This window comes from Martes martes (assembly GCF_963455335.1).
Source record: "Martes martes genome assembly, chromosome: 8".
Taxonomy (NCBI): Eukaryota; Metazoa; Chordata; class Mammalia; order Carnivora; family Mustelidae; genus Martes; species Martes martes.
In genome coordinates, this window is record NC_137895.1 from 6906576 (window position 1) to 6928585 (window position 22010).

Below are 22010 nucleotides of genomic sequence, written 5' to 3' on the forward strand. Positions count from 1 at the left end.
GAGGCGCAGAAGTCAGGCTGCCAAGCTGGGCTGTTCTCCCCTGGGTTCTGACGAGGCCTCGCCTGTCTCCGTGCAACAAGCAGCAGTCCTGAAAATGAAATTACCTTCCTACCCCGTTGGGCACTCGGCTAGGAACACTGTTGAGTGCACACGGAGCAGAAATATTTCTACTGTTCTTCCAAACTGGGTTATAGCTCCAGTGACAGAATAAAAGTCAACACACGTTGAAGAACTCCTCTCTGCTCTCGATGCTTCCTCCCCTGGCCAGTCTAAGTGCTGGAGAGAGGGGTTTGGCAGGTGGTCACCCTGAGTGTTCCCAGATTCTTCTGCACCACCAACCCCTTTACTATCTTTTCATCTAAGGAACCCAAGTGTTGAAAGATTCATTCTAATAACGATGTTTCTCAAAGAGTTGTAAACGGTCACAGCTTATGATTGGCATGTGACAACTCGCCAGTGTTCCTCAACGTGAAAAAGCTTGAGGCTTTAGTTATCCTGTGTATCTTTACTGAGGGTAAAGTTTCTGTTGGGCTTTTGTACATAATGAAAATAGGTCCCAGTTGCCTGTAATGACCTTTGTGGATCCAGGGGGCAGGGGGTCTGGAAATCTTGGGCTGTAAATCAAAGGCCTGTTAACGTCCAGCTGCCAGAGAAAGGATTGCGGGGACAAGAAACTGCAGCTGGGGCTACTCACGCGGGGACAGTTCAGCCACCACTCAGTCATACCGAGCTGATGTTTAGCATGTTTATTCATAAGCTGATTGTGCTCAGTGGACAGCACATTTGTGGGAACGTCCCAGGGCCTGGGGATCTGGGCTGCGGTCACAGACGATGCAGGAGGCTTCACTGGCGTTGGGAGGCTGAGGGCTTTCCCTGTGCCCTTCGGACAGGGCAGGAGGAGAGGCTGTGAGCATCACCATATCATAATTAAGTTAGGGCTGTCTCCTTTCTGTACTTCTCCATGTCCTGTAAGAAAGCAAAGCAGCAGTGAACTGGGCACAGAGCAGCCTTCTGGCCACACACCAAAAAGCATTCCAGAGAGGTTCTACCAAACAAGGCAGGAGCAAGACAGTTTGTTTCTTCACTCACACATTTAATGAACATTCATCAGAGACCAGGTACTGGGGACCCATAGGTATAAAACACACACTTCCGGGGGCATTTGGCTGGCTCAGTTGGTGGAACATGTGATTCTTGATCTTGGGATCGTGAGTTCAGGCCCTACACTGGGTGTAGAGCTTACTTTAAAAAAAAAGTGTTCCTTGCCAGCAAAGAAACTCTTAGTCTAGTAGAATTTGGGGGTGTGCCTGTGTGCTTAAGCATGTAATACTGTCACAAGACATACTGGTCAGTCAGAGGGCACAGCAGTCCCTCCCTTTTTTTTTTTAAAGACTTTTTTTTTTTTAAGATTTTATTTATTTATTTGGCAGACAGAGATCACAAGCAGGAAGAGATAGAGGAGGAAGCAGGCTCCCCACTGAGCAGAGAGCCCGATGCGGGGCTGGATCCCAGGACCCTAGGGTCACGACCTGAGCCAAAGGCAGAGGCTTTAACCCACTGAGCCACCCAGGCGCCTCACAGCAGTCACTTTCAAATGGAGGAATGAGGGAAGACTTCATCGATGACAATGAAGAATTGGTGGAAGTAAGAGTGGTGAGAAACGGGGGCGCCCGGGTGGCTCAGTGGTTAGGCATCTGTCTTTGGCTCGGGTCATGATCTTCAGGTCCTGGGATCGAGCCCTGCATCGGGCTCCCTGCTCAGTAGGGAGTTTGCTTCTCCTTCTCCCTCTGCTTGTGCTGTCTGTCTGTCTCAAATGAACAAAAAAAAATCTTAAAGAGTTGTGCGAAATAGCCTTCCAACTGGAAGGAAGAGTGAGCCTCTGCTTGGGAGCGGGAAAGCCTGTGGGTAATTCAAGAAACAGTGAATATTGGGGATAGGTGAGTGGTTGGGAATATGGAAGACGAGGCTTGAATAACTGATGTGACCAGATCACGGCACGCTTGACTGTCAGACTATGGAGCCAGAACTGTCCTTAGCTACAGCAGAAGGGCAGCCAAGCAGCTCATATTCAAGCACGGGGAGCCAACATCAGAGAGCTGAATGGAACAGGCAGAGAGTGTGGTAACCTTGCTGACCACAGTAAAGACCTGCAGTTTCTAAATTCCAATGCGGAGAATGAAGCTGTTTGGGGTGCGTGTGTAAGGCATTAAATTGTTAAGAAACTTGTGGGTTGAGAGAACAAAGGTACATAAAAGACAAAAAGACTGGTTGGGACCAACCCAGTTGGAAGAGATCCTAGTTAATTTTCTTTTTTAAAGATTTTACTTATTTATTAGAGAGAGAGCGTGCACAAGCAGGGGGTAGGGGGAGATGGAGAGGGAGAAGCAGACTCCCTGCTGAGCAAGGAGCCCAACATAGAGCTCAATCCTGGGACCCTGAGATCATGACCAGAGCCTAAGGCAGACGCTTGACCAACTGAGCCATCCAGGTGCCCTATCCCATCCCAGTGAATTTTTAAATCAGTAAGATTTCCTCATCAACATAGAGCAAAGGCAAAATAAAAACAGCGAAGTCAATCAATTTATTAAAGGTCTGCACTTCTGCTTCAAAGGACCAGAAACTGCTACCAGCGCAAACTGCATCAGAGTTCAGATGCCCCACCCCCTTCCTGTTCCTGGTCCACGTAGGAGAAAAGGAAGTCTTACCTGTTAGTCATCGTCGTCATCATCCTCCGGGACAAAAATGTCATGCTCCTCAAGTAGAGCAGCAAAGTTCTTGCTAATGAGCGTCCCCACATAGAGAAAGGGGATCACGATGGAGAACACACGGAGAAGGCCGAAGGACATCTGCAGAGGGTCAGAGCGGTGGCTGTGAGCTCCAGAGCCCACTCTGGGGGACCACAGAAGGCTTGGCCCCTAAGGGACACTCCTGTGAACCACAGACCCATAATACACAACTACTTGATTTTGGAAACATGCAGAACAAGAAAAAAGAAAAGGTTATTTTATGGCCACCAATGTGGCTCCAAGAAAGAAAAGTACAAGGCATTCATTCTAGACATCTAGAAATTAGATGTGCATGTACGTGGAAGGATACTTCGTACAGTTCTTTAACAGATTCCCCAGTTTAATTTCACATTAAATCTCAAAAACAACCATGTTTTGAAAAATAAGCATGTCTTTACCATAAAAGACTAGCTATGTAGATGGACTAGGGGCGTTTCAGTGGAATTTCAACATATCCTCTCATGTTTTCCTACGGAGTTTCAGATTTTTCTCCAGCTGTGCCTTTTTATAAGGCAGCTTTTCCCCAATATGGATCCTGCTTCTTGCCACAAAACAGTCGAACTCACCTGTCTTTGCGAGCTAGCACTGGCCATACTAACTGTAGGAGAATTTCTGTTTTCTAACTCCCACACCGCCCTGGAGTCAAAAAGCAAACTTGTTTGATGTAAGGGGCTGTTTCCATTTTACTTAGGGGGGGGGGGAAAGTACTCTGGGCAGACGACAGCATTCAGCGGTGGGAAAAACAGGACCTGGTTGGGGGGTGGGGTTGTACCAGCCAGAAACCTGGATTCCAGGACCTAACTCGCTGCTAGCTTTGGAGCCTCAGGGCTTCACTGCTTTGGCCTGACTCTTCATTCGTAGAAACAGTGATCGTAATAACTCCTTGCCTACCTCTCAGAACAGCAAATCACGTGAATAAAGTACTAAGTCAAAACTTATAAAAACAGAAGTTCTGTCCCACGTACCCTTTATTTAAAAGCCCTTTCACAACTCTTTATTCCATCCCATCAACTGCGAGGTGGACAAGAACGGAGTGGTTACGTGATTTGTCTACACCGGACACACACAGCCGAGTCTTGTGGCCTGGAGAACTAGGGCTCCACGCTCCCTGCTAGCTCACCACGACGAGCTAGTGCAGAGTGCAGTCCTTCTCAGCTCTCGCCCCCCATCCTCCGTCTCGGTGCGCCCAACTCAGCACCGGGATCTGACCCGTTTCCTCCCACCTGTCAAAATTAGCAGAGCATCATCGCTAAACTTTGTCCTTGATCCGTCTTCCGGTCTAAGGCGGTCGTCTGATTGGCCTTTGCTCCTATCAGTCAGCGTCGACCCGCGCACACTCCCCATAATGATTGGCCGCGGCCCCTTCGCCCCGCCTCCAGGCAGACACTCACTTTCACCGGTTTGGGCAAAATGGCGCCGCTGCGAGTAACGATGACTGACCTCGACGGTACCAGGCTCCGACCTGCGCCACCTCCTCCGGCGGAGACATCACCACCTTTCCTCAAGCTCGGCCCGCTCCGGAAAGCCTCGGATCGCAAGGATGCCAATGCCAGCCAGCGAGCCGCTCCGGACGCCATCTCCCAGCTCCGCCCCTAGCCCGGCACCCGGACCCCACCGCCCGGCCGCTGCGACGCCCCCCGGGAGAGCACCGCCCCAAACCTCGCGAGGCTTTTGGGATCAGACTCGAGGCCCAGCCCTCACACTGGCGCAGTGCGCCTAGTTCCTGTTGCCGAGCGAAAGAGGCGTTTGTCACGCGCCCGACGTGGTGACGTCACGAGGAGGGGCCAACGCCCCGTAGCCGCCTAGTTCCGGGCCTGGCGGTCCGGCTCATCCCGCCAGTGGTCGTGGTGGAACCTTTTCACTTCCGCCATTGTTCCCTCATCGTGGCGCGCCGGGGCTGGGCAGAGCAGGTGACCGTTGGGGAGAGAAGTCACTCAGACAGTCGTATTTCCCTTTTTAACACTTAAAAAATATGATTCAAACCCGTTAGTTGTACTACCCGGATGATTCTGGAATTGCTTCTTGCCAAGGTGCACGCTACAGAGAGGCAAGTGGAAATACGTCGGAAGGGGAAGTGCGAGCTTTCGCACGAACTGGGCAAGTGACTGTTGAAATAAACTCGAGGAACCGAAGTGAGTAATAAAAACTAAGTGTTTTACTCGTATAAAAAACACTGTGACCGTAAGAACGATAACAAAAGCCTGTAGTGTCTGTGTGTAAAACAAGGCGCAGTGGGCTGGGGGCTCCTCCAGCCCCTCTTCCTGGGAACAAGCCCGCAGGAACGGGTTCCGGACCCTGGTGGCCTCCCGGCGTCCTGGACTTGGGCTGAGCCGAAACTTCTAGACCTACTCAGGCCCTGGGCGGTGTACCCAAGGCCCTGGTTAGGGCTCGAGAGGCTAAGAAGGGGCCGATTGCAGGCAGAGGGGGGATGTCTTGACCGGCTCCGGATCTTCCATCCAGCCGCTGCGGCCACACCCTGGGGCTCCGGCGGGTCTGGCTGCTGGCTCTCTCCACTCAAGTCACTTTGCCTCCCTCAACAATAGAGAAAACACTTGGCACCGAGCTGCTCAGAGTAGCAAAGACAGGGTCTTGGCAGATACGCACTGGCTTACCAGCGGTACCATCAGTGAGTTCCCAGGCCAGGTTCGGGATCAGGAGTGGCTCTTAGCACAGTTAGGAGAAAAGAGTTTATCACAGGGTGCTTGCTGGGAATCCTGCCTCCAACAAGCTTCTAGAACGACCCCGACTGAGAACCAAAATAACAGCCTGGCTTCCCCAGGGAGCCCCATGTGCCTCCCCACTCCTTTAGCTTCCCACCTGGCAGCTCCCAGAGCCAGCTGCCTCAGGGCAGAACACAGGAAGGATTTCTGCCACCAGTCCCTCCTGGGGCCATGACTAGCACCATCTATAGACAGGGCAGCCAGGGAGAGAAGCTGGGGGCCCCCGACACTTTCTGAGCAGAATCAATCCCCTTTTGCTGGCTGAAGACCCTCTCCCTCCAAGGGGCCCCACCCAAACTGCAGGAGGGGGGGGGGTCCTATGCCCCACCTCTCAGGAAGCACCGGGCCCCAGAAACCCCTATGACAATAAACCTACTTTCTCTGATGATGTCAGTTCCCCAAGCCAACACTTCAGCCAACTTCTGGTATTTAAATGTACACAAGGCTCCCTGTGTAGGAAGTTGTGGTTGTAGAGTCTGGTGTGTAGGTAGCATTCTATGGCCACATAATATTCCCCATTTCCACCATTCGATCAGTGTCCCCTGCGAGAGGGCCAGTCCAGCAGAGCGGCAGGAGACTTGGTCAGGCTCCGTGGCTACCAAGCAAGCCCCCTTCCTCTCTGGGCCTCAGGAAATAAAGGGGCTGGAAGGAATGATCCCTCAATCCCGTCCAGGCACGAGGGTGGATCTGGAACCTGGAGAAGGACTAAAAAGCAGGAAGGAAAGAACCCTCTCAAGAAAAAGCAGCTTGAAACCGAATAAACACTGAATCCTGACCAGCAGGATAAGGGCAGAACCCCAAGGGCTGAGGCTCAGGGCCCATCCTGTTTGTCCCGTGCTGGCCGGCTCCCCCAGACCCTCCGCAGCCACCTCTGCCTCAGCTCCATGATCTCCTGGCCGTACCAGTTGTGCAGGGTAGAAAAGTAGGAGGTCTCGGGGAATGTGGGGCTCCGCCTCCTGTCCAGGAAGAGGCTGGCCGGGCCCTGCCACTCGGCCAAGCCCCGCCCCGCTGGCCTGCTGCCCCTTTCTTCAACGGGGCTGCAGTCCTTGGAAGGGGAGTGACCGTTTTCCAGGCTTGGAGACCGGCGGTCAGGAGCCCGGGGCCTACAGTGGCTGCCAGTGGCCTTCCAGGATGAGTGGCGGTGCAAGGCCAGGCTGTGGCGGGCCTCGCGCAGCTGGCTCTCCAGCTCGCGCACCACCAGGCGCATGTAGCTAAAGCTGGCCCTGGACAGGACCTTCACCCAGGCCTCCTGCGCCGCGGGCCCATCGGCCGCCAGCAGGTGTGGGCGCACACCAGGGGCGTCGAAGCAGATGGCAAAGGCGAACTCCTCGGACACGGGAGCCTCGGCCAGCTCCACCGTGCAGCCCTCCAGCACCACCAGGCTCAGCGGGGCCCGGCTCTCACGACTCTCAAAGGAGAACAGCAGGTTGCCTTTGAGGACAAACCAGCACCTCCGGCCGGTGCCACTGGGGGTCGGTGCAGTCCCTGGCCCGCCCCAGGTGCGCAGAAAGCCCGTATGGTCAGCCGGGGAGTCGCTCAGCGCGTAGTGGGCCACGCTCCTCTCATTCAGCTTCATGGCTCCCATAAGAACTGTGAGGGGAGATGGGTGGCCACAGGTCAGAGCGGAAGGCAGCCTCTCTGCCCCTGCTGGCTCTGGAGGACCCCTGGGCCCCTGCCCTGTGGCCTCTACTCACTTGCTGTATACCCTCAGGCTCTCAGGGTCCTCATCTGTGAAATGGGCTGGTGTCCCTGCCTTTTCTTGCAAAGGGTGGTTGCGGGGGCCATGCAAAAAACTGGACAGCAGAGGACTCAGAGAGAAGGATAATGTGACTGTCCCAGACCAGGAGGTAAGGAGGGGTTTGAAACAGCTCTTTAAACTCCAAAGAAGAAAGCATCAGCTGAGCTGAAATGGACCCCAAACCCATAGAAATCACTGCTTGAACCATCCCTTAATCCAGGGGTCTCTTAGCTCCAACCCTGAAGCCAAACCTCCAAGGTTTCTGTGACCCTCCTGGGCCCCCACCAGCCTCTCCTTGGTTAATGGCAGTTATCCTTTAGTTAAGAATCTGTGGCCTTCCGGGCCAGATGAAGGCAGGGTGGGGCAAGCCGGCCCCATTCCTCCACTGGCAGGGGTGGGGGCTTGGGGGGGAGGCTTACATGGGGACCTGCTCAGTATACAAGAGTGTGGTACGAACACAGGGTGTGGCTGGGTAGGACCAACTGCAACCACTGAATGCGGGTGCCCCACGGGTCCTAAGGGGCACCCAATCCAACTGTCCTGACTCATGGAAAACGGATGCCCAGAGCAGCAAAGATGAGCTGTCCAAGCTCACATGGCCAGTGAGAAGCAGAGCTTGGTCTCCTGATTCCCTCATGCCTTCTGGGGGCGAGTCTCCGCAGGGACCCACTTACCAGCAGAGCTCACAGCAAGAGGGCGGGGGCCTCTCGTCCAGCCTCTCGGCTTAACCCTTTGACTATGTGGTTCCTAGGGCACCTGCAAAACAATTGTCAAACCCCATCACAGCATCCTAAAGGATGAGAACGCTTACTCAGTCTTAGAGGCCCAGTAAAACCACCGCCTCCTCCAGGAAGCCTCCCCTGACCAGGCACCTGAGAGCAACTGACCATCACTTTGCAGAGCTCAGTCCCCTACACCCAAAGTCAAGGTCAGAGTTAAGTGTCCTCAGCTTCCTGCTTTGCCTTTTTAGCAGTTCCAGGCTTTATCTGAGGGCTGAAGTCACCTAATCTATGAGGCCTGCCCTGATCACTGTTTCTAAAGTGCTCCTGAGCACAAGCTGACCCAACCAGTAGCCCCCCACTTCTGTTTTCTTTTCTTTTCCCCCACAATGATCTCCTTGTTTACCGCACTCTCCCCAGCCCCAGAACGTCTAGCTCAGGACTGACTCGTCTGGGCGGGACTCGGCTTGGCTGCCCACGTGGCCTCCCATATCCAGCCCATCAAGATGAAGACTTCAGAAAGTACTGAAATAACCAAGAAGACAGCAGTGGACAAAGCAATCCGTCCCTCCTGGAGCCTGCATTCCAGCGGGGAGACACTGTAAACAGACAAAGATAAATAATAAATGAATGGGAAAATTAAGTAAGTAAGAAGTCACGTTAAGGACCAGTCCCGATAAGGCCTGGGGAGAGAAACAGGCCGGGCCCTCGGGGGCGGGGCCGTGCCAGTGGCGGGTCGCGGGCGGCGGGGGCTCACTGAGGTCCTCCCGGCATGGCACCGGGGCGCGGAAAGGGGGCCCCGGGCCCCGCGGGGCAGCGCTCCGGCCCCCGCCGCGAGCCTGGGTGCGGGACGCGGACCGCACAGCCCGCGAGGGGCCGGTACACCCGTGTCTCCTGATTCTTATTGTTAGAGGAGCTGGGCGGGCTGGGGCCTGGGACCCAGCGGCCTGGGGCCTGGGACCCAGCGGCCTGGGGCCACCGGGTTGCCCCGGACCCGCCACCGCCCGAAAACAGCGGTGGCCTCCGCGGGAGCCCCCGGCCGAGCACCGCAGAGCGGAGGCGGCCGCCTCAGTCTCCCGGTCCGCGCAGTGGGGCTGCCCCGCCACGTCTCCGCGGGCCACGCCTTCCCGGGGCCGCCGCCTCCAGAGCCCGCCGGGCCCGCTCACCTCCGCGCCGCCGGGCGCGCTGCCGCTCGGGAGGGCGGCCCGCGGGGTGGGTTGCGCCCGCGGCTCCGGACCCCGCGCCTCCGCCGGGACCGGAACGTGGCCGCGGGCGCCGGGAGACCCCTTCCGGGCGGCTCGGGTTACCCCCCGCGCCCCTCCCCTCCCGCGGCTCACCGGGTGGTCCGCGAAGCCGCCCCTGATCCACGCGGGGGGGAAACTGAGGCCCCAGAGCCCCGGACAGAGCTGGTCAGCGGCGGCGACCTCGAACCCAGGGCCCCACCGCAGGCCGTCCGCGGGCCTCGGACCCAGCCCACCGCCGGGAGAACTCGGGGCCCTTCTCCCCCCTCTCCAGCCCCCTCATCCCGCCCGGCCCACTTTTCCCACAGAGCCAAGCCTGGGACGGCTTCGGCCCGGCGCCTCCTCTGGGCGGGCTCCTATCCAGCCCGAGAGGCCCGGGCGAGCTTCCTGGCGACTCCACCCGGCCCCAGAAATTCTCGAATCTCTGTTTCTGGGGCTTATCCATTTCTGCTTCCGCCACTGCCAGCGGCCTGCCGCCCACCCGCGGCCCCCAGGCTCTGCCTGGGGTCGGTCTCTTGGTGGACTGTAGTGAAGGTCGCAGGAGTGCTCAGCCACACACCAGAGGCTGGAAGCCGGCGAGGTCGGCGTATCTGCCCATGAACTTGGTGGTTCCGGGCTCGGAGCTCCAGCCTTTACACTTTCCTGCAGCCTAGAGTGTGTTCTTGTCCCTACCCCTGGGCTCTAACGTCTCAGGGCTCCTTCACATCGGCGATGGAAAGGATCCTACCCTCAAGTCTCTTATCATATCCCTGAGTTGTATTTTCTCTAGCCACGGTAGAAACTCCCCTGTATTCACGCTTTCGTTTCTTCTTATCTGTCTCTTCTACTAAATTTAATTCATTTAATAATAGAAACCATAATAAATGTGTTAGAAGGGAATAAGGGGTATGGAAAATATAGGAGGGCCAGGGAGCTTGGGAACTGCTCAAGTAGAGGTCACAATTTCAAATGGGAAGGTCAAGGTAGGCCTCATTGAGAAGGTGGCCTCTGAGGTACACTGGAAGGAAATAAAGGAGCCAGTCATGCCAAAATCTGGAGGAAGAGAGTTCCAGGCAGGGGGAGCAGCTAGTGCAAGGACCCGGAGACCTGTTGTGTGTTGGAGGAACTGTAAGGAGGACGGTGTGGCCGGGAGTCAGGGAGGAGGGGGAGAGCAGTGGGAGAGGGGGTCAGAACGTGTGGGTGAGGCTTTGTAAATCTGTGAGCCTCTAGACTGGGATGAACGGCCATCACAGGGTGGAGCAAAGCATGATCTGTGTTATATTTTATTTTCTATTTTATTTATTTTTTTAGAGAGAGAGAGCACTCAAGCAAGCAGAGGGAGAAGGAGAGAGAGAATCCCAAGCTGGCTCAGCAGGAGCCCAACCCTGGGCTCCATCTCACGGTTCTCAGATCATGACCCGAGCGTAAGTCAAGAGTGGGAGGCTTTCACCTACCGAGCCGCCCGGGTGCCCCAACTGAGCTCGTGTTTTATGGGGCTACTCTGGCTGCTGTGGAGAGAGTGAGTGCAGGTGGAAGCCAACGGTTGACGAGGATGCTGCAACTAATGATCCAGGCAAGATGTGATGGTTGGCGGGAGAGTAATGAGAGGTGGGTTTGGAAGGCAGAGGGCAACTGGGTTTGCCAAAAGACTGGATATGGGGAGTGAGGGGGAGGGGTGGCAAAGAGGACCCCAAGGTTTTGGCTTGAGCATATGGAAGGAGCGTTGCCATTACCTGAGAAATATACCATTTGGGGTGTTCGGTTTGGGGCCGGTTATGTTTGAGATGCCCAGTGACCACCCAAGTGAAGGTGCCGAGAATAAAGTGTTTGGCACCTACCTAGTAGTCGCCCAATAAATGTTTGATGAATGAAAGAGAAGAAATATGCAGAATGCGTGCCTGGGCCAGTACAACCGGTGGCTGGCCCGGAGTGTCAGGTAGGGGAGGAGAGTCTCCTGGCTTTGCAAAAACCAGTGCCCTACACCTGATTTGCTTTCCCCCACCCATCTTTCTCGTAATGCCTTTTCGTCTTCGACTACCGTTTTTGAGTGGCTTACTTTGGGTCGTGCTTCATGGCATCTCCTCACTTCCCTTTAATAACGCAGATATTCACGCCATACTATTAATTCAACGTGTACCCTGTGCCGGGCACTATGCTGGCCTTCAGGGACCCCGCAGAGGTGGAACGACTACCCTCTCCGGGAGCCGCGGTAGCCAGCTCAGCCAGTCCTTAAACCCGCTCGGCTGGCGTCCGTCAGGGGTGGGCTCAGAGCCCGAGCTCGAGGGGGGCGGGGCTTGGGGAGGCTCGGGGGAAGGCTTATTGGGCTCACAGCGGGCGGGACACGACGTTGCTAGGGGGATTCTGATAGGTTCCGCCGGGGAAGGCGTGCCGCCGCCAGGCTCCGCCCCCTCTGGAACGCAGCAGGCAAATCGGGTTACAGCAGCAGTCGGCTGCCCCAGAGGCAGAAGCCGGTGGCGTTCTGGGGGCGTCCGCGGGGTGAGTTCCGTGAGCGGGGCACTCTGGGGGAGGGTCCCCGCTCTGGGGCTGCTGGGCTGCGGTCCTGGGGGCCGGGGGCAACCCAGACCCGGTGGGAGTCCGAAGCGTGGTCCCAGCCCGACGCCTCGGTTCTTCCCGGGCGTCCCAGAGGGGATCGCTGTCTTTTTGTGGCCCCGGCCCGGCGGAGGGCCGCCCGTGGGCGCTCGGGGTTCCCAGCACTACGGGGGGGGGTGTCTATCGTCTAAGACGCCTTGGTTAGTATTTCTGAGGCATCCCCAAGCTCGGGGAAGTGATGGCTGGGGGCCGGGGGTGGTGGGCAATGAGGGCGTCTTGGGGACGGAGTGGGGGATCCACGCCCAAGGCTGAGGGCGGCAGAGCTAGCGAGGCAGTAGTGACCCCAGTGCTTTTCTAACGTTTCCTTGCTTCCAAAGTCCAACACATAAAGCTGGTAAAAGCAGAGCAGATCTGATCAGGTTCCGAGACGCTGAGTCCAGAGCAATGTTGCTGAAGACAGGTACCTACGCTCGTGGGGCTGGTTTGGGGGAGGGTAGGTGACCTGTTGGGGGTAGGGGCTACCTGGAGGAAGTTCCAGCCCTCTGGTTTCAGGGCCTCCTTCCCTGATGTGGGTATGTGGGGAGACATGTTCCTCTTGTTCTTGGAACGGGACCAGAAAGGAGATGCTCCCTACCTAGGAATCAGTTACCCTCCAAAGAAGCCTCTTCCTTTCCGGTCCTCTCTCCCTCAAAGTGCAGAAGTCCTATTTTATGTGTTATCAACACGGCAGAGAACAGCCCTGTAAAGTCAGTTACAGTAACTTCATCTTACAGATAAGGAAACAGGCCCGAGGGGGCAAGGGTTCACCCGGGTGAGCTGGCTAGGTGCAGGTCCAACCTGGCTGACCCCTTAAGCCCTTATGAGGCCTCTTGAGCTGGGGGTTCTGTGGTGGAGAGCAAAGACCTATGGATGGGGGTCAGGAGACCTGGAGTCTGACTACAGGGTTCTGTCAAGTTCTGTGTAAATGGGGGCAGCTGGTCAGGGTATAGAAAGGATACAAGCTCAGATGTGAGTTTTTACAAATTCCAGCAACAACAGCTGTGGCAACAGCAAGTGGGGACTCAGGCCCGGAGCACAGCGCCCTGCCCCAGGCACCGGGAGCCCCCTCACTGTGACTGCTGGAGCGAGCCGTCGCAGGAAGAGCTAGTTCTACCTTATTGATTCTCCTAAGGGGAAGGCCAGCGGCCTCTGCAGAGCGGAACAGCCAGGCCGGACAGCAGTGTATGAATGGAGTGGCGTGAGGCCTGGGGCTACTATGGGAGCCGCTGACAGTCGTCTTTCTGACCCCCCTGCAGTGGTCTTGCTGGCCCTGGTGGCCCAGGTGCTGGTGCTAGAGAATGGGCTCCTGCGGAAGCCACCCATGGGCTGGCTGGCCTGGGAACGCTTTCGCTGCAACACCAACTGCGACGAGGACCCGAAGAACTGCATCAGGTGAGGAAGACCCACCACCGCACAAGCCTCGCCCGAGACCCAGCAGAGTGGGGCAGAGAGGGGAGGGCCAGAGATCCCCATCCCAGAGAGAATGCAGCCAGAGGTGACTTCTGGGACATCTGACAGCCTGTGACCTGCTTGGGGCCCATGTAGGGACTGTCAGCCCTGATGGGTCAGGGACATCGTGGTGGACCCAGCCCCCGAGGTCACTGAAAGGAGATAATTGTGAAAGCCGGCTCAGTCGCGCAAGCCTGCGGGCCAAGCCACTCCTTTCGTTCCACCCTGATTATGGTTCTCACAGCCCGGATTCACACTCAGATTATCTGGGAAGTCTGAAAAGCTCTAAAGAAGGGGGTGGGGAGTGACCGAGCTGCCCCCCACCCTGCCTCTCACCAGTGAGCGGCTCTTCATGGAGATGGCCGACCACCTGGCACAGGATGGATGGCGGGACCTAGGCTACATATACCTTAACATCGACGACTGCTGGATTGGTGGGCGTGACGCTAAAGGCAACCTGGTGCCCGACCCCAAGCGCTTCCCCAACGGCATTGCCTTCCTGGCTGACTATGTGAGCCCCACCCCCGCCCTGCCCTAGAGCTGGGGGTCCAGACCGCACTCGGCCCCACCGCCACCACTTTACTTAGGGTTCAGTTCTGCAGCCCCTGCTTGAAAAATCTCAGTCTGGTGGGGGAAGCAGATAAATGAACAGCTTGCTTGGGCCCACTGTGGTGGGTTGAGCCAGGAAAGGCATCTTATCCAGCCTGGGATTTCAGAAAGATTCCCTGGGGGAGGCAGTTCCTGAGCTGATACAAGTGAAGTGGCATTCGGGGCAGAGGGACGGCAGAAGCCAGGCCTAGAAGCCAGAAACTGCCCATGGGAGGTGTGTGTTGGAGGGAGGAGAAGGTCTGTGGTTGGCAGAGGCCAGGCCAGCAAACTGAGACCCTTTCCTTTGGGCAGTGGGGAGCCATTGATAGTTTTATAATGAGGCCTGGTCAGATGTGCCTGTGAGGTGGCTCCCTGCCTGAGCCCACAGTGTCCTCAACCCTCCACAGGCTCACTCCCTGGGCCTGAAGCTGGGCATCTACGAGGACATGGGCAACTTCACCTGTATGGGCTACCCAGGCACCACACTAGACAAGGTGGTTCAGGACGCTCAAACCTTTGCCGCGTGGAAGGTGGACATGCTGAAGTTGGATGGCTGCTTTTCGACCCCCAAGGAACGGGCCGAGGGTGGGTCCTAGAGCTGGTGGGGGTGGGGGGTGGGGGGGGCAGCTATCAGGTAGACAGGGTGGGGCGGCCGTGGAAAGCTCCCAGGTGCCCACCTGGCTGAGCTTGAGCTGGTCTGTCCATATGGCCCCTAGGGGGTAGTATTTCCAATTCCCTGCACCCAGAGGCTGGGGGGGATTCCTGCCTCCCAGGCTTCCTACAGATGGGTTGGCACCATGCCCCACCAAGGAAGTGAGACTCAAAAGAGGAAGTGCCTCTCTTTTGAGTCTGTTTCCTCACATTTGGTGGGAGGTTTGGGCTGAGGCTTCAGGTATTCTCCTGAGCCTCCTCAGTCCTAAAATGTGGTGGTTGGGCTTCCCCAGGGTACCCCAAGATGGCAGCTGCCCTGAATGCCACAGGCCGCCCCATTGCCTTCTCCTGCAGTTGGCCAGCCTACGAAGGGGGCCTTCCCCCAAAGGTAAGCGTTCCTGTGCACCTGCCTGGCAGTGCGCCCCACACCCAAGCCTCCTTGCCCCTGTGCAGTCAGGGCTGCTCTCATCACAGCTGCCCATGTGCTGATTTGTGGGTCTAGGAGAGGATTGTAAGTGCCCCAGAGGGGGCCTCAGCCAGCCCTGGGTCTAGAGAAGAGGAGACACTTGTGTGGTGGACTGAAGGGATGGGCGTCCAAGGCATAGGAACCGCATGTCATGGGCAGACACACGTCACCCAGCACATGGGCAGAATCCTGGTGGTACTGAGTGGCCCAGGAGGTCCAGAAGGCTGGTGAGGCCAGGCAGGTGCGGCTGAGCCTCCCTAGGGGCACTTCAGCACCTAGGACACTGGAAAGGGTGGGATCAGACTGGCTTACCGGAGGGAGAGCGCAGGCAGGTGGTGGGACTCACTGAGAAAATACAGGGGTGGGTGCAGTGGGTGAGGGTTATGGGTACACCAGCCTGGGCCCATACCCTGGGCTTGGCCCAGGTGGCATGAGAGGGCAGGGGAGGCCTTCCTCATGCTGATCTGGCTCAGGGCCTGTTCTCTGCCTCCATCCCCATCCCCCACCCTCCGTGTCTCCTGCTGAGGCTCCTCAGCCCCTGTGCCGGCCTCCAGGCAGCAGGGCCTGACTCTGGTGCCGGACTCCGCCTTCCCCCAACACCCAGGTGAACTACACTCTGCTGGCAGAAATCTGCAACCTCTGGCGCAACTATGACGACATCCAGGACTCCTGGAGTAGCGTGCTCTCCATCCTCGACTGGTTCGTGGACAACCAGGACATCCTGCAGCCGGTGGCAGGCCCTGGGCACTGGAACGACCCAGACATGGTACCAGCATGGAGGGGGATGGCCACGACAGACCCGCTCCCCACTGCCCTGTGCTGTCTCCCTAGATGCTCACCGCCAGGTTCTAGATCAGTGTCTCTAAAACATGTCCTTGAACCAGCTGCGGGAGACCCACTGTGGGAGCTTGTTTTCCTCTCTTCCCAGGGCCCCACCCCCACCTTTTGGATCAGAATGTTCGAAGAGGGCCCCGCAATGCCCATTGTTAACCATCTTCCCAGGCAGTTCTGATGTTTCTTAAAACCTGAGGACTCGGTCTGTAGTGCCACCTGTGGGACTGTATTCCGCTGGGGGCTGAAGATCATGAAGAGTCCACGCACTGTGGCCATTCCCTCCCTAGACTGCCCTGCCCCGTGCCCTGGTACGGCCCACAGAGCCTCGACAGGCAGAGGTGGCCCCTCGTGCCTACCTCAGAGCCCCATGACCGAAATTTTCTTGCCATTTATCTTACGACTTTATAGCTGTCTCTTCATTTAGCCAACAAGCATTTACTACCAGTGATGATTATAATAATTACATTATTGTATATACTATTATTACGTAGGCCAGATAGACGCCTGGAGAAACAGAATGGCCTGCTTTGGAGTTCTGGTTCCCGCTTTGCCACTCAGCCTTGGGAAAGTGACTTAATTTTTCCTGTGCTTTGGTTTTGTCAGTTGGAAAATGAGAAGAGTAGCTACCTCATATAGGGCTGTTCTGAGTATTAAAACGGATGATTCTTTAAAAGCTCGGCACAGTTTGGCGCACACCCAGTGGTGGTTCAGTTGGTATCACTAAGTACCTAAGCATGTTGCTTGCGTTAGCCATTATTGTTTGTGTCCAGTCTGTGGACTGGTTGCCCTGGGGTCAGGAAGGCCCCCTTGGTCCTGTCGCCTGTGGCTAGGGCAGGTGGGTGGGTAGGAGAGGGAGCAGGGACTCTGTCCAGGTCTGGTTACCTGCGGCTGCCACTCCGACTGTATTTCTTGACTTCGGTGTTCCAGTGTCTAAACGCGTTTGGCAGTGGGATCCCACTGGATCATCTGAACAACCTGTGGCATGGCCAGAACATACGCTCACCCTGTATTCTTGGTGAAATAAAAGTTGAGGCTCACAGGGAGAGTGCTCGGCTCACCCCAAGGCCACGCCCCTGAGAAGTGGTGTTCACAGGCTGTCCTCCTCCATCACCTCTTGCCTTGGCTATACGTTTAGGGTTGGGCCCTGTGCCCACTTCCCTGGAGAGGACAGAGCTGACCGCTCCTCTCTTCTCTGACCCCAGCTGCTCATAGGGAACTTTGGCCTCAGCTTTGAGCAAGCCCGGGCCCAGATGGCACTATGGACGGTGCTGGCAGCACCCCTCTTCATGTCCACAGACCTGCGTACCATCTCAGCCCAGAACATGGACATTCTGCAGAATCCACTCATGATCAAAATCAACCAGGATCCCCTGGGCATCCAGGGACGCAGGATTCGCAAGGTACTGGGGTGAGGGGGGAGGGGAGGGGAGGCCGAGGGACTGGGCTTCCCTGAGAACAAGGCTGCAAGGTGGAGGTCACAGAGGGCTGGGTGGGCCCCTGAAATCTGCTCAGCTCTCCTTCCTGGTTGCATTCAGTCAAGGATTCTACCAGAAGCTGCTCCAGCCGTCCCCCCCTACCCCCAGTGCCCCTTTGCCTGAGTGAGAGCAAAGCCAGAGCTCATGGGATCTGGGGAAGGAACACATCACCCCCCAAGTGCACACGGGACAGTGGGGTCCCTCGATTTGGCAGTATAAGACTTCTGCACACGTCGGTGATGTCTGGCAGAGAACTAGGGCTTCCCTCCAGAGCTTAGGAATTGTTTGAGCCAAGGAATGAACCACTACTAGTACGAAACTAGCACTCGCTGTTTACTGAGAACCTACTGTGCACTGGGCGTTCTGGTACCTTTTCTCAGAAGGTGAATACTCCTTCCCCATTTTACAAATGAGGAAACTGAGACTTGAGGAGTCTGAGTAACACAAGGCCACAGAATTGGTAGATGGTACAGTAGGACTTAACTCCCAACAGTCGAGCCTCAAAAGCTTGTGCTGTTTGTGCAGATCTTCCCCGCTCTAGTTAAAAGAAATCCGTACAACTTATAGAAGTCACCTACGGAGTTGGTGATGCCCAAAGGAGGTAACTTAATTCCTACTGGAGGGCCTTATGGTGGAACCAGGCCCAGGGACCTTCTGGAAGATGGGGCTTCACCCTCCTGGCTGCTCAGGCCAGAGGGCATCGTCCTTCCTGGACAGTGGTCTCCACTCCGGTGCCAGCAGCTGCCCATGTCTATCCCGCCCCTGACCCTGCCTCTCCGAGACAGGACCTCATACAGCATTTGTCTCTGTGTTCTAGCATGGGGCCTGGCACACAGTTGAGTCAGGCAAGAGTAGGTTGGGGTGCTGGAAGGCCCGGCTATCCCCCCAAACTTCTGCATGACATGAAAGTGTGGGCTAGGGAGACCCAGAGCTCAAAGGCAGGCTGGGGAGGGGATTTCAGGGCCTGCCTGAGCAGGGAGGCCAGCCGGTAGCCATCCTGTGTGCCTAGGAGAAAGCGCGCATTGAAGTGTTCATGCGGCCCCTGGCCAACGCGGCCAGCGCCTTAGTCTTCTTCAGCCGTCGCACGGATATGCCGTATCACTACCACTCCTCCCTCGCCCAGCTCAACTTCAACAACTCCCACACGTATGAGGTGAGTACCCTGCTACCCGCAGGGCTGCAAGTTTCCCTGGGAGGGCGTTGCTGGGGTGCTGCTGCCTCGAACAGGGCCTCCCCTAGGCCTTGGATCCTGGGGGCTCTGGCAGGAGCCCGAGGGGCAGCTGCAGGTGTGCAGGGCTGTGGCTGTACCCTTCCCCGCACTGGTGTTTTCAGGCTCTGCAAACAGAGCTGCTCTGTATAATTAAGGCCTGTGCCCTGAAGCTGCACACGTCCCCTTATTGGTCTGTCCTCGCCAGCGTGTTCCTCCGGTTGTCCGTGGGCTGGGGCTTTCACCACTGCCTGAGTTTGGGCAACTGCTGGCTTGGCCAATGGAGAAGTGATGGGAGGTGCCGTGCTCCCCCTTCTCTGGGGCACCCTGGAGGCCCGCCACAGGCTTTCCTGCCCTCGGAGGGGGGCTCTGTGCAGCTGTTCTTATAGTGGTTTTGCTGATGTCTCCTCCCACTGCAGGCCCAGAACGTCTACACGGGTGATGTCATCAGTGGCCTCCACTCTAAAACCAACTTCACAGTGATCATCAACCCCTCGGGGGTGGTGATGTGGTACCTGTATCCCGTCAGGAAGCTGGGGACGCCCCAGCTCTGAGGAGCTGAGACGTGGAACATGCTGTGGCGGCGTCGCTGAGCCCAGACTACGGAGCCTCCACATGCCGAGGCCAGCAGGCAGGGTTCTCCGATACCCAGGCCCACTCGGGCACTTGGCCCCTTCAGACCCAAAGTGCAATCTCAGGGCCAGGTTCCATGCCCTGCCCAAGTGTGAACCTTCTCGGAAACTTGTCTTGGGGCGATTTCCCATGGCCTTCCTGGCTTCCATCTTGTCTGCGCGGCCCCACAGATGTTACTGAGCAACTCAGCCAGCCTTCTGAGCCCCCACAAGCAGGGGGACTGATAACCGTCTGACCTTTTTGTTCACTCTGAAATCGGGAATTTTTTTGGAAATTTGCAAATTCGGAATTTTTCTTATGATTAGGAGTGGAGATCTGACCTCCTGTCAGGAACTCCCATGAATTGTATGATTGGTTTTCCTGCGTGGATAAAGCCTTATAGGCTGACACCACCAAGGTAACCTTGGTTCCGTCAGGTTACCAATAAAGCTGTTCTTTAACTGAGTAGTTGCAGTATGGACCTGGGGCCACGGGCACCTTCAGTGAGGGACTCTGGGGGGCAGTACACAGGCTGCTGGTCTCAGATCTCACCCCACATGGAAGGTGTGTGGCATCTTCTGGCTCCTCATTTTCCAAAGTGACCTGCAGACTGTACTTCCTAGACCTGCCAGACTTGCCTCTCCCCGGGGAGCCACCCCGCTCTGCCCAACAGAGCAGGAACGACTATGAAGCAGAGCAGCAGCATGCCCAGGCCCTTTGTCTTGTGCACCCCTCCCCCACCCCATTCAGACTCACTCCTCAGCCCTCGTGCTGCTAGAAGACCCTGATCTGCTAAGGATTTTGCATTGTCTTCAGCACCTGTTTGCTCATGTCCCCCTTTCTGCAGGGCTTCGTTCAGTGGCACTCTGGAGCGGGCTGCCAGTGAGGGGGTCAGCCAGCCTTCTCCCACGGGGCCACGACAGCTGGTCCTCTGCCTGGCAGTGCCCCCAGCCCTCCCTTGGTTTCTCTTTTCCTAACCTGGCTTCCGAGGAGGTTCCGATCCCACTGCTGTGTCCAAAGACAAGTCGAGGGGCTCTTTGGGTCTTACAGTATACTTCCTGCTCCTCCTCCTCCTCGGGAAAGTCAAAGAATGGCAGGTTCTTGACTGTCTGCCTTTGGTTCCTATTTCCCAAACCCTATTCATTTAGCTAAGGCCACAACGCACCTGTGGTCCCTGGTGGCTCTTGTCCCCATCTGGAAAGCTGGCAGCAGAGCAGGCTAGGTAGGTTTTCCTTGGGCTCTGAAGGTGGGCGCACCCCGTGCCTCAGGCCTTGCACTCTTTTGCCCTGTGGGAACTCTTCTGGGTAGATCTCCCATGCTCCCTCCCTCAGGGTTTGAGTTCCTTTATAGGAACATGGTCGAAAGAACTGCATGTTTTACTGTGTCGTTTAGATCACTGGGGCTTCACTGGTTGAGTCTGGGGTCATCAGAGAGAGCTCCCTTTTCCCAGCTGATGTCTTAAGGCTGTGGGTCACTTAGAGGGTCAGAAGCCTACCTCGTCCCTTGGAGGCCTGTCACCCCATGCAGAGCTCCAGCTTTGGATCCCGACTATAGCCTGAGTCAAGCCTAGAGGGAATGGCCTCAGGTGCGGTGCATTCTTCGGCCAGTCCTAGGAAAGAAGTCTTTCCCACTGCCCTGGGATGTAGCAGGGACGGCGGTTGAGACCACAGACTTGGGAGTCAGGGTTAGGGAGCAGCCCAGACTTGACCAGTCAGTTCATTTGCCCTCCAGACTGAGACACAGTTATATGTCTTCACTTAGGGTATAACTTGTCCTTTTACCCTGGGGCTGCCAGATTGCTTCTCTCTCTTTAGCCTTCATGCTCTCGATATCACCCCCTGCCTATCTTCTAGGGGTGGTTTTACTCCCTTCTACCCAAGGCCAATTAGGAGCTCAATTATTTTTTCCCAGTTCAAGGCATCCTTGTTTGGACCCAACGGTACACCTCATCTTTTAAGAAAGATTATAAAAATTTTCAAACACAAAACTAAAATGGTGAACTCTGTGTACCCATTACCCAGTTCCAGCAACCATCAACATGTGCCAAGATTTCATAGCTGTCTTCCCACACGTACTTTTTGTGAGCTGGAATATTTGAAAGTAAATCAAAGAAAACTGTAAATGCCACTATGTAGCTCTAGCAGGTCTTTAAAAATATATGTGACCTCAATATAATTTTCCTGGCCAACAAAATAAAGTTTTTAATAATCTAATAACCATTCTGTGTTCAGTTTTTGCCAACTGTCTCAAAAATATCTTTCTATAGTTTGTTTGAATCAAAATGCAAGCAAGGAGTCAACAAAAGTGGGCCAGTAATAACCACCAAATGTTTGTTCCCTCCATAAAAGCAATGATAACCTTGCCACATATTATCAGAATCAACTTGCACAGAACTCTGGAAGTGAATCAAAAGCCTGCAGTAACCCTGAGAGTAGAACATTGCTACGAACAGCAAGCTTGGTAATGCTTTAGATTACTCTATTTTAAATCTGTTCACAGAGCTAAAAGAAACCATGTACAAAGAGTTAAAGGAAAGAATAAGAATGTTGTCTCACTAAATAGATTATCAGTAAAGAGACTGAAATTACAGAAAGGAACCAAATGCAAAATGAAAAGTACAATAACTGAGATTAAAAAAAAATTTTTAATTTGACATGCCCAGGCAAAGAAATCGGCAAGCTCAAAGTTAGGTCCGTTGAAATTAACCTGTCTACGGAATAGCAGAATGAAGACAAATGAACAGAGGCTCAGAGACCGACCTGCAGCACACGAACATACACAGAAGAAGAGAGAGAAAGGGCAGAAAGAATACTTGAAAAAAATCATGGCTACAAGTTTCCCCTATTTGATGACAAAATTAAGCTACGCATCCAAGAAATTCATGAGCTCCAAGTAGGATAAACTCAAAGGGATTCAGCCCTAGACAGAACCCAATCAAACTCAAAAGACAAATGGA

General features: G+C 55.6%; 3 protein-coding genes across 3 annotated transcripts; 1 reads left to right on the forward strand and 2 right to left on the reverse strand.

Annotated features, from left to right (window-relative positions):
- Nucleotides 1–731: 731 nt before the first annotated feature.
- SMDT1 (single-pass membrane protein with aspartate rich tail 1) lies at nt 732–6207 on the reverse strand. The gene is made up of 3 exons (XM_080810015.1): nt 4178–6207; nt 2706–2846; nt 732–966 (listed from the first exon to the last, which is right to left on the reverse strand). Exons 1-2 carry the CDS (start codon nt 4361–4363, stop codon nt 2709–2711), a joined length of 324 nt encoding a protein of 107 aa, XP_080666141.1. The 5' UTR covers nt 4364–6207; the 3' UTR covers nt 732–966; nt 2706–2708.
- PHETA2 (PH domain containing endocytic trafficking adaptor 2) lies at nt 4926–9471 on the reverse strand. Its single transcript, XM_080810013.1, has 4 exons — nt 9301–9471; nt 8411–8562; nt 7919–8000; nt 4926–7096 (listed from the first exon to the last, which is right to left on the reverse strand). The coding sequence occupies exon 4, from the start codon at nt 7089–7091 to the stop codon at nt 6318–6320; it is 774 nt and encodes a 257-aa protein (XP_080666139.1). The 5' UTR covers nt 7092–7096; nt 7919–8000; nt 8411–8562; nt 9301–9471; the 3' UTR covers nt 4926–6317.
- Nucleotides 9472–11608: 2137 nt separating this feature from the next.
- On the forward strand, nt 11609–21272 carry NAGA (alpha-N-acetylgalactosaminidase). The gene is made up of 10 exons (XM_080810012.1): nt 11609–11679; nt 12111–12193; nt 13029–13164; nt 13561–13732; nt 14217–14394; nt 14754–14848; nt 15531–15692; nt 16963–17160; nt 18245–18388; nt 18862–21272. Exons 2-10 carry the CDS (start codon nt 12178–12180, stop codon nt 18994–18996), a joined length of 1236 nt encoding a protein of 411 aa, XP_080666138.1. The 5' UTR covers nt 11609–11679; nt 12111–12177; the 3' UTR covers nt 18997–21272.
- Nucleotides 21273–22010: the final 738 nt, after the last annotated feature.

Excerpts from the sequence above, each read along its gene's own strand:
- PHETA2 (XM_080810013.1), bottom strand. The coding sequence starts at position 7,091 with ATGGGAGCCATGAAGCTGAATGAGAGGAGCGTGGCCCACTACGCGCTG.
- SMDT1 (XM_080810015.1), bottom strand. The coding sequence starts at position 4,363 with ATGGCGTCCGGAGCGGCTCGCTGGCTGGCATTGGCATCCTTGCGATCC. Across the intron at positions 2,847-4,177 it reads TTTTGCCCAAACCGGTGAAA|ATGTCCTTCGGCCTTCTCCG; the intron begins GTGAGTGTCTGC and ends GACCCTCTGCAG.
- NAGA (XM_080810012.1), top strand. Across the intron at positions 15,693-16,962 it reads ACTGGAACGACCCAGACATG|CTGCTCATAGGGAACTTTGG; the intron begins GTACCAGCATGG and ends CTCTGACCCCAG. Across the intron at positions 18,389-18,861 it reads ACAACTCCCACACGTATGAG|GCCCAGAACGTCTACACGGG; the intron begins GTGAGTACCCTG and ends CTCCCACTGCAG.